This window comes from Otolemur garnettii, unplaced genomic scaffold (assembly GCF_000181295.1).
Source record: "Otolemur garnettii isolate 467f Iridium unplaced genomic scaffold, OtoGar3 scaffold00293, whole genome shotgun sequence".
In the NCBI taxonomy this organism is placed as follows: Eukaryota; Metazoa; Chordata; class Mammalia; order Primates; family Galagidae; genus Otolemur; species Otolemur garnettii.
Genome location: NW_003852688.1, coordinates 11,347 through 21,841, shown reverse-complemented (window position 1 = coordinate 21,841; position 10,495 = coordinate 11,347). Strand labels below are relative to the sequence as shown.

Here is a 10,495-nt window from a genome sequence, read left to right as displayed (position 1 = left end):
CATTGTTGTTTGGCGGGTCCGGGCTGGGGATTCGAACCCGCCACCTTAGGTGTACGTGGCTGGCGCCTTAGCCGGTTGAGCTATAGGCGCCGAGCCTTGAAGTCCATTTCTAAGAAGCTATTGGCAACATTAAGTGAGGGCTTCAAGGTATTAGATTCCTAAACTCCTAACTGATGGCATGCGAAGTTTCAGGTAGAAATTAGTGAACCCCTGATGAGACCTTTTGGACAGCCACTTTATAAATCCATGACTCCCCAAACATACCCTGAATGCGTTAAAAGACAGCAGTTCTCAACCTGTGGGTCACGACCCACAGGAACTGTATTAAAGAGCCACCACATGAGGAAGGTTGAGAACCACTGCCTTAAGATCAGATGGGGAAAGAAGTCTGCCCCTTTAATAGCTGTGCTCATACCTCTTCAATTGAATCTGGTGGGAAATGGAAAGGAAAAACTAGGGTTTTTTTAGGACTGAAAAACCTCTTTTTCTTGTAGCCCAAATCATTAACATTTGTGCTCTGAGCAGTGGAAGGAAATGCTAAGGGGGAGGCAGAGCTTAGTTGTCAGCCTTAAGGATGACTATAAATTATTTCTCCCATTTCTCTACCTTTAAAATAGGGAAGGTAATTCTGGGTATGTAATTAGACCAAACACAGAATTCCCTGGAGAGCTAGTAGTTCAGTGACAGTATTAAGTTTTTATGTATAATCCTGCTTTGGCAATAGAAGCCCTAAAGGTGACAGTGAATAGGTGGATAGACTCTGATAATGAGATTGCTTGCCTTTGACCTAAAGTTGTAGGTAAATGACTAAGTCTTTTCTTTGACAGGTATTTTTCCTGAGACTCACCGTCCTCTTCTTCTCCAAAAGGTTGGTGACTTAACTGAGTAAATCTTTAGTTTTAAGATTTATGATGACTAAATAATGCTGGGACCCACAAGAGGTAGTGGGCCATAGTTAAAACTGCCTTCTCTGTGAATTTATATTAATAAAGTTGTTTTCTCCCTTCTTAGGCAAATAAAGCAGAGGAAGTGGCCCCTACATAAAATCTAAAACTATTTACAAGAATAGGATATTTTGAGAAATATGACTATGGAGAGATTTGTGTCATGAGAATGGTGTTTGAATAAATTTGGATCCTAGTCTAAACTTGAATATATCAGAATTAACATCTTAGGGATTTAGTGAAGTGTAGCAATGTAATCTTAAGTGAAAACAGATTTGCTTTCCAGAAGAGAAGAATGTGGGTAGACCAAACAGAAAACAAACTACCAAACCTTTCAGTAGCAAGAGATTTGGCCCCATTTCCTTTTTAGTCTGATAAAATCCATTGTCCTGGTGAGTTGTCTTCTTTCTCTGGATTCTTGATCTTTCCTTCCACTTACTCCCCTATAGCTACTCAAAGATGGAGGTGTGCTGTCACCAATCCTCACACGGCTGATGAACTTCTTTGTATTTTCTCGAGGGTGAGTCATTGACTATGGTCTGGAAACCATAAATATAGTAAAAAGCTGTTGCCATTATAATTCTGAACCATATCCTTGGTATTTAAAGCTAAGGTGTTGGCCACTTGCCAGGGAAATAGTAGAAGGGATTAATGTATGACGTATCAGATAAGGGTCAGAGTGCATGCCCTCTGAGGTTCCAGTCACAATTAACATTTTGAGTTCTCATGCTTATCTTCCTGCCTTTTGGACTGTTTCAGACTCACCCCAGTCTTTGGGCCATACACTCGGCCCTCTGAGAGCGAGCTGTGGGACATGTGGGCAGGGATCCGCAACAATGATGGGAACTTAGTCATTGACAGGTAAGAAATTATCCTTTGCTTTGGTTTCCAGAGAAGCTTTTTTGGAGAGGGGAGTGCAGGATTGTTTGTTCTGTTTCTTGCTGGCTTGGTTCCTGTCACAGGAAGGTTGGTTATGTATGACCTATGAGGCAAACCAAAAACAGTCATGGTCTGGACTTTCTAAGAAGAAAGAAATTGAGTAGAGTGAGCCCTGAGCCTAACCCAAGTGGCTCAAAATGTTTAGGTAAACAGTTTTAAATTCTATTGCTAGTTGCGTTCATAACTGGTGAATGGTTTTGGCAAATTCTTCTTTGGGCTTTTTGTTAATATTAACTTGCTTCAAAGTATAGTTAACAGGACTGAGATGGCAGAGACCTGTCTTATGCGGAGAATTCCCATGCCTTCCTTCAAATGAGAAGGTAGCTACTTTCACAGGGATCTAGAGATGGTGTGATACTTGTAACTTCTTGAAATAAGACTTGTTTTGTCAGCTGGGTCAGCACAGCATTCAGTGTTTCAATTGATGGCTTTGCTGGAATTGTGTGTTAGAGGGAGCCATTCCTTCTTCTCAACCCTAACCCTGATGATTCCTTTTAAAATTGAAAAATCAAAGAATAAGACTGTTTTAAAAATTCTCTTATAGGGCCCAGCACGGTGGCTCATGCCTGTAATCTTAGCACTCTGGGAGGCCAAGGCGGGTGGATTGCTTGAGCTCCCAAGTTCAAGACTAGCCTATGCAAAAGTGAGACCCCATTTTGGTGGGGGCGTGGCGCCCATAACACAGTAGTTGCAGCATCAGCCACATACACCAAGGCTGGTGGGTTTGAATCCAGCTTGGACCAGCTAAACAGCAATGACAACTGCAACCAAAAAATAGCTGGGCGTTGGGGCAGGTGCCTGTAGTCCCACTTGCTTGGGAGGCTGAGGCAAGAGAATCACTTAAGCCCAAGAGTTGGAGGTTGCTGTGAGCTGTGACGTCATAGCACTCTACCAAGGGTGCCATAGTGAGACTCTGTCTCAAAAAAAAAAAAAAATTATATTTTCCTTTTCAAAAAGTAAATAGTGTTTCTAAGAGGTAATATTTGCAGTTCACAATAATAACTGTCCCTAGACTTGCCAGGCAGAACAATTAGAATATAAGAATTCTGAGTTCTACAATGTGGCTATGACATCCCACACCCTAGAAAGAGAAAATCATCCCTATTTTATCTGGTCTGATGAAGTTTTATATTTATGAACTTGTAAATTCCAGATTTTAGATATATGTCAACATAGAGATCATGTACTTCAATCTTCTTGTTTTAAAAACAAGAAAGATGGACCTGGTATATATCTGTAGTCCTAGCTCCTGGGAAAGGAGGCTAAGGTGGGAGGCTTGCTTGAGTTTGAGGCCGCAGTCAGCTATGATCAAGCCTATGACTAGCCACTGTACTTCAGCCTGGCCATCATAGCAAGACTCTGTCTATTAAAAAAAAAAAGCTGAACAAGGAAACTGAGGAAAAGATGTGTTATATGTTTTAGTCAGAGGCAGTGCTGGAGCCAAAATTAGAACTGCAGACCCAGGCTTTATTTATTTTTGAGACAGTCTCACTTTGTTACCCTGGGTAGAGTGCCATGGTGTCATAGCTCATAGCAATCTCAAACTCTTGGGTTCAAGGGATCCTCTTGCCTCAGCCTCCTAAGTAGCTGGGACTACAGGGGCCCTGGCACAATACCTAGCTAATTTTTTTTTTTCTATGTTTAGTAGAGATGAGATCTCACTCTTGCTTAGACAAGTCTCAATCTCTTAGGAGCTCAAGCAATCCACCCACCTAAACCTCCCAGAGTGCTAGGATTACAGAGTGAGCCACTGAGCCCGGCCATACCTGGGCTTTATAGTCTCATGATCCAAACTGACTTTTCACCTGCCTAGACCTCATTTCCTGCTTAATAAACACATAGTACCATGAATCTTACATCAATAGTAGGCATGATCACTACATTGTTGGTGACTCTAGAGCAGTGTTTTTCAAATTTGTTTATCTCATAGCATAGTTGAACCTATAGTTTAACTTCCACGGCACATGAAATTATGTTGCTCCAAAAAAAAAAAAAAAGTAAAAATAAGAATATACTTGTATATTTTGAACTTCTTTCAAAAAAATTAATTAATGATCTTGGGTGGCACCTCTGGCTCAAAGGCGTAGGGCACTGGCCCCATATGCTGGAGGTGGTGGGTTCAAACCCAGCCCAGGCCAAAAACTGCAAAAAAAAAAAAAAATAAAAATTAATGATCTTTAAAAATTTTTGTGGCACACCTAAGAACTTCTCATGGAACACCATTTGAAAAGTCACTGTTCTAGAGATTAACAGAAATGGATAAATTAAGTGGATGATTCTCAGGAATGTCAGGTTGCTTCTGGATTGGGAAAACATACTTTGTTGGGCTTCTTATAATAAGGGTTCCTTGTTCTGCTCCTGCTGACTTATCTCTCCTATAGTCTCTTACAGTACATCAATCAGAGGAAGAAGTTTAAAAGACGCTGGGTGGGAGCTCTTGCCTCTGTATCTATTCCCAGTGAGTATTTTTATATGATTTCTTGATAGGAAAACTGAAGGACTATAGGGTTAAAATAATTGCAGCTCTTACTATCACTAATTAAGGTTACCAAAGAAATGCATTTAAATCAAATTTGAATTTTACATAAAGAACACATACTTTTTCAGTATTTAAATGTGTTGTGCAATATTTGGGACAATACTTAATACCAAAACAATTCACTTTTATCTCAAATCCCAATTTAACTGTAGCATCCTCTCTTTTGCTGGTAATTCTGCAACATGTGGTGGACCTTGTGATGTACTTGTAAAGTGAAGTACATAAAAGGGGTCGCCGGAGACATTGCCCTGGTAGTTGATATTGCCAGCTTCTGGGGTGTGCACTGTCAGTGACTGCTACGTTCAATGCTCAGTTGTTAGTTGTTTGCATTACTAACCAAGAGGCTGTAGGTGGTTTGTGCTCATTTGACTCTACATTCTTAGAGATTTAGAAAAGAAATTAGTACAGTGTTTAACACTTAGTAGTTAGTGTCCAGGAAATTACTGACTGATTTCAAATGTCAAAGGTTGATTAGAGAGACTTAAAGAATGACAGTATTCTGGCTTTATGGACAGAGAAAGTTGAAAGTGGGATGTACTCTTTTCAGCCTAGGGCACAGAAGAGCTAGAGGAGAGGCCAAATGGCTACTTACAGGAGAAAATGTTCCTTCCAAATGAACTGACTGGCTTGTTCCCAACAGTTCTTCATGGCTTGCCTAATAAAAGAAGCTAGATTTTCTATCATAAAAAGTTTTATTTACGTAAAATCTTTTTTGGAAAGGAGGTAATTTTAGGGTTGGATGTGAGACCTCTATCAGTAATCATTCCTCTTTTTCTTTCCTAGTTCATTTTATCTATGGGCCGTTGGATCCTGTAAATCCCTATCCAGAGTTTTTGGAGTTATACAGGTGAGTCTCGGAGGTCTTTGTTGTTGGTATCTCCTCTTGACAGTGGTAAACAGAATTACCTGCTGAGGGCTGTTGGCTGTAGCCAATGACCTCACTGGCTATTCATCCAGGAAACATAACACAGAAAGATGAGTTGAGGAGACGTATTCTCAATACAGACTGGAAGATCAAGTAGCTCAGTTATACATTCTCTTGATTTACACAGCCTGTTTCCACTGTATGGCTACTACATGTTCCTAGTTGTCGCACAGGTAAGAAAGCCATCATGTGAGCCAAAGAATGAAACTGGATATATCTTAAGAGATGTTTGTTGTAGTGTGACTATGAAGCCAGTTCACTGGCCTAAACTGAGCAGACTGCAAGGAGAGACTGAGAAGAGTTCACTGTGGAAAAGTACCTCATAGGTTGTTATTCTTGCTAGGTTCTTTGCTTAGAAGGTGTTGGAATGTGAAACTTTGAGTATGTCACATAAAAATGTTCCATACCTTCCTATGGCCCAGTGGACACAACCTAGTAGTAAATAGCTTTCATATAATTTTAAACAAAATACCTCTCATCTCTTCCTGGGATTAAGGTAGATCCTTTGTTATCTTTGTTTGGGCAGTGAGTTGCTAAGATCCACTTGTTAATGGTGCTTCTCTAAGAAGCTAGAAGTCATCCTGCTTTGATAATTGTTGAGAAAGTGTTATATTTTTAAGTTGTTGTCAGTTGGGTAATGAACATTTAAAAAGTAGTCTGTATAAGTGGAACTGGCAAGTTTTATCTGCCTAAGATACAGTTGGAAAGTAGAAGGTACATCAGCTCTTTGCTGGTTCCTTTTAGTGTGATAAGTCTGCAGGGGCATTTACTGGGGCTTCCCACTGGCTTACATTCCCCCCCTCCCTATAGCCTCAAGTTCACCTACATGCTGTTCTCTTCCACTAGGAAAACGCTGCCGCGGTCCACAGTGTCGATTCTGGATGACCACATTAGCCACTACCCACAGCTAGAGGATCCCATGGGCTTCTTGAATGCATATATGGGCTTCATCAACTCCTTCTGAGCTGGAAAGAGTAGCTTCCCTGTATTACCTCCCCATTCCCTTTATCTGTTGTGTTTCCACTTAGGAAGAAATGCCCCAAAGAGGTCCTGGCTATCAAACACTATTTTCTCAAAGAAGTCCACTTTGCTCACGTTAGTGAACAGTATATAGGAAAAAGCCAGCAGGAGCTCCGACTAAGGGTTAACATAATAGTCCACCTCGCATTCCTCTGACATCGATCAAAAGTGGATGGACTTAACATTGTCTTTGTGTTATTAGGAAATTCTACTACTCACTGATGGAAAAGGACAGAAATTCCTTTGCATAAAAGACTTTTTAACACTTCTTTGGACTTTTCCAAAACATTTAGAAATGCTAATTTCTGGCCTGGCCCCAACTGGAATCCTAAAGTAAAAAATGAGAAGGGGCTGCCTTACCTCTCCTTGAATGGCTTTAAGGGCACAAGCTCTTTCAAAGTTCTCTAAGCAACACAGCTTCAAGTGAGAGTGAGGCTCCCTTGTCATAACTTTGGATTTAGTTTCATCAGCTGCTTCTAATTATAGACATTTGTTAAAATAGATACTAGTTTAAATATTGCAGTATTCTAACACTGATTTACCTACATTATATGTATTTTATAAGGATACTAAACCAGCAGACCCTTATTCTGCCAAAGTAGTGAACCTTATTAAACCTGAATTGAACTAAATCCAAACTATTTACCGAATTTCCTAAAATCACAGGACATTAAGGACTAATAGCATCTGTGCCAGAGATTGACTGTCGTTAGTTGGAAAGACCAATTCTGAAAGCAAACAACAGTCTGACTCCTCATACCTCAGTGCTTAGAAACGTCTCTCTTGAGCTAACGTGGAGGGGAGGGGATCATTGTGTAGTCCAAGTTAGCATGCTGAATGTACATTGATTTCTTTCATAATGATTGCTTAACTCCCCACTGGCTGTCCCAGAGAGGCCTTCTCATGTAGCTCAGCAATTCCTGTACTTTGCAGACAGGAACTTATTGAAACTTTAAGAACAAATTTTGAAAGAACTATGAGCAATGGTGCTGAACACTTTCTTTTAAGCTGCATTTCATTGTCTTAGTTATAGCAGGATTAAGTGATTATTTTAAATTCGTTTTTTTATTAGCATCTTCAAGTATAACAACTTTGAAACTGGAATAAGTGTTTTATTTTCTATTAATAAAAAGAACTGTGACAAAAGTGGACTCTGGCTTCCCCTCCCCCACCACTCCTCTGGGATAAAATTTTCCAACATTGTCAGGAGCTTCCAGATATACATTAAATTAAAGAAAAACCGTAATGAAGTTAAGCAGTTAGAGTATAGGATAGTATTTGATTTTTAAGGTCATCCAAAGCTGCACTATCATACCAAAGCTGGCCAAGTGTAACAGAAAGGAAAAAAACAAACAAAAAAACCCAACCCATGTGCAAGGACAGATATTTGCTTGATCTGCTGGCTAAGGGCCAAAATGTTTAATGCTTCAAAGTCAAAATGTGATTCTGGGAAATTCATGCCACTAATCTGAAAGCTCACTGACTGAAGTGTATTTCAGCTTCATCCGGCCCAGTAATATATTATCCAACAGAAGCCAAGATAACATCTACAGGTGTTTTTTCTTTGCTTCTGACGGTCACCTGCATAGTCACTCCATCTGCTAAGGCCAGCCTGGACCTCACCAATAAATCATGGCCACCTCGGTATATACCTGAGGAGAAAAAAGTGAGAAAAACCATATTAAGAATTTAAAATAAGCTCTGAATAATGAAATATACATCTCCTTTCTTTTAGTTTAGCTTTTCTAGAGATTTGTCAGAATTGAATCCTACATGTAAATTCTCAATTTTTTTTTTAAATATTTCTATGAGACCAGGACATAGAAGGTACTCAAAAGAGGTTGGTGGTGGCACTATCTGTGGGAGAGGTTTCAGTAATTGTTGTAGGCTAAATGTACATCTTAAAAGAATAACCTAAGATTGGCATGCAAAACAAATCATTCATTTTGACTGGGCTTCAAATTGTTACTTATCATGGGGTGATAGGACACTAGTAATGCCTTTCTATTCAATTTTGTAACAAAAATATAAGGGGAATCTAATGGAAGTTTCTTACCTGCCAGATAGAGTGAGTGGGAATTCTTGTTTTCAGGTACTTTATCAGATCTTTCACATGGTTGCATGCCCAGATAAGTGATAATGTTGTTGACAGCTTCTGTGTTGAGAAGATTTATTCGACAAGATTAAAAAAATTAAGCATAGGGATCTGTCTCTGCACCAGTATGTGCTGGTGGCACATGGAGGGAGGCTACTGGACTAAAAAGTGGTTGACTGAATTAAATGATGAAGACAGGGTTTTGACCTTTTAAGTGATTTATGAAGTATTTTAAAACAAATATTAGGCAATATAATGATAGCAAAATTATCCTTACCTTCAAGGGTTTTGGTAGAACTGAGGGCAAAGGTCTCTTCTTTCTCAAAGGTATCTCCAACTTCTTCCCAGGCAGCAGCAAAGCTAGGCTTCAGTACCTTCTGAATGTGGTCAGACACAGTCACTTCAAGATCTTCTAGCTAGTGGGTAACAAGCAGGGTTAGTGAAGAAAAGTCCTTTCTGTAACAGCACAAAGATAAAGGGACTAATAAGGTTTTATCATTCTGTGTTATACTGCTGTAGGAGCATAGGAAAAACTACCATCAAAATAAGTTGGGATCAATCTAATATAGTAGGTCTTCAAAAAGCAAGAAAATAGGACATCTGGCAAGAGTCAAATTCAGATCAACATTTGTAGCCCTGGGGTACAAAGCAGGCAGTTTGCCGCAGAATGACTGCAGGCTGCTGTACAGTATCTTCCGTACTTGGCATTCACTAAGGCTGATTAATTTTTTTATAGTTTTCCCCTTCATTCTGTGAAAGCTTTTTAGTCTACGGCCTGGCTTTATTAATAACAAACCAAATTTTTCGCTGAAGAAAAAAAAATCATTTTAAATAAAATGAAATTCAATAAAAATCATGTAATTACTTTTAGCTCGTTAATTATCCCTATTATAAAAAAGGGGAGAGTTTTAATTATGAAGTGGGAAATCTCAATTCTCTGGCATGATGCAGTCCCATTAGAGAGGAGGATTGCTCCATGTCCTCAGTTGTAAACTGTTTAAGCATAGAAACCCTGTAAGTTTGTGTCAGATGTTTCTAGAAAAATGGTCTCTTGAGGCAGAAGTCAGTGTTGCAAACAGGCAGTGCTGGGAAGACTCACCACATACTCATCATCATACCCATCCTCATCTGGAACTCCAGTATTAGGGTCACAGTCCCGTACTGTAAACTTCATGGTGCAGCTAAAAGAGCCTGCAGCTGGAGGAGACAGCAGAAAAACCTGTGTCAGTGAGCGGTGCACGCTGCTTGGGAGGCGCTTTCTGCGCTTGGCACTATGTTGTACATATTCAAGTTAACATGTACACCTATTTAGGGTTGTGGTTCTCAAAGGCAGCCTGAAAGTGGGTCAGAAAGGCAGTCTCACAAAGAATGATTTTAAACTGTTCCACACCATGGGTTAGAATAGCACAGAAAAGATAACATGGGCAAACTTTTTTGTATGGGTATGAAGGGAAAAAAAAAATTTGGGGGAAGAAGTCTACATGAAGAAGATAGGATTTTCTAAACTGTTGGAAGGAGGGGATTTGGCAAGCATGGATAAAGAAAAATGCATTAAAGTTTCTAATTCATGGTCCTGAAAAGGCCTGTAGATACAAAGATAGTAGAAATTCAGGAGTTAGAAAGTTATTTGGGAGACAGGCAAGGAGAAGAAAGACTAGACTGAGATGTAAAGACCATGTATGACACATAAGTAGTAAGACTTTCATCTTTAAACATCCATCCATCCATCCATACATACATGGAGTGAATATTTAATAGAGTGCTATGTGATGGTGCAGGATTAATATCCTAGGAAAATCATAAAAAATGTGAAAGGATAAAACAATTGGCTTTCAAAAGAGAGAAAAGATCTTTTGACAAGCAGAGGAAGCTACATAGCAAAAGAAAACAGGCCAGAAAGTCCATGGAGTAGTTGGAAATAGTAAGAGGTATGCTAATGCATAGGTTCCGGGGAGAGAATTCGCTTAGGAACAAATTGTGAAATGTATTTCAAATGCTTTTCCAACAGGTCCAAGGCAGTCAAGACTGAAGGG

General features: G+C 39.6%; 2 protein-coding genes across 6 annotated transcripts in view; one reads left to right on the top strand and one right to left on the bottom strand.

Annotated features, from left to right (window-relative positions):
* The window catches only part of MEST, a 22,791-nt gene extending 15,278 nt beyond the window's left edge, over positions 1–7,513 (top strand). For 2 of the 5 annotated variants that reach the window (XM_003803307.2, XM_003803308.2), the window contains exons 7-12: positions 828–868; positions 1,394–1,464; positions 1,704–1,805; positions 4,265–4,341; positions 5,206–5,269; positions 6,194–7,513. In XM_003803307.2, the coding sequence (XP_003803355.1) occupies positions 828–868; positions 1,394–1,464; positions 1,704–1,805; positions 4,265–4,341; positions 5,206–5,269; positions 6,194–6,311 (473 nt within the window). In that variant the 3' untranslated portion in view covers positions 6,312–7,513. The remainder of the gene's footprint in view (positions 1–827; positions 869–1,393; positions 1,465–1,703; positions 1,806–4,264; positions 4,342–5,205; positions 5,270–6,193) is intronic. The other 3 variants (XM_003803310.3, XM_003803309.2, XM_003803311.3) reach the window with 3 other exon arrangements.
* Positions 7,414–9,733, bottom strand: LOC100965607 (coatomer subunit gamma-2-like; the record flags this gene model as incomplete). The annotated part of the gene is made up of 4 exons (XM_003803320.3): positions 7,414–8,019; positions 8,424–8,522; positions 8,740–8,878; positions 9,562–9,733. Coding segments are annotated over 4 exons (541 nt in total), but the record flags the coding sequence as incomplete, so codon positions are not given.
* Between the last annotated feature and the right edge of the window lie 762 nt (positions 9,734–10,495).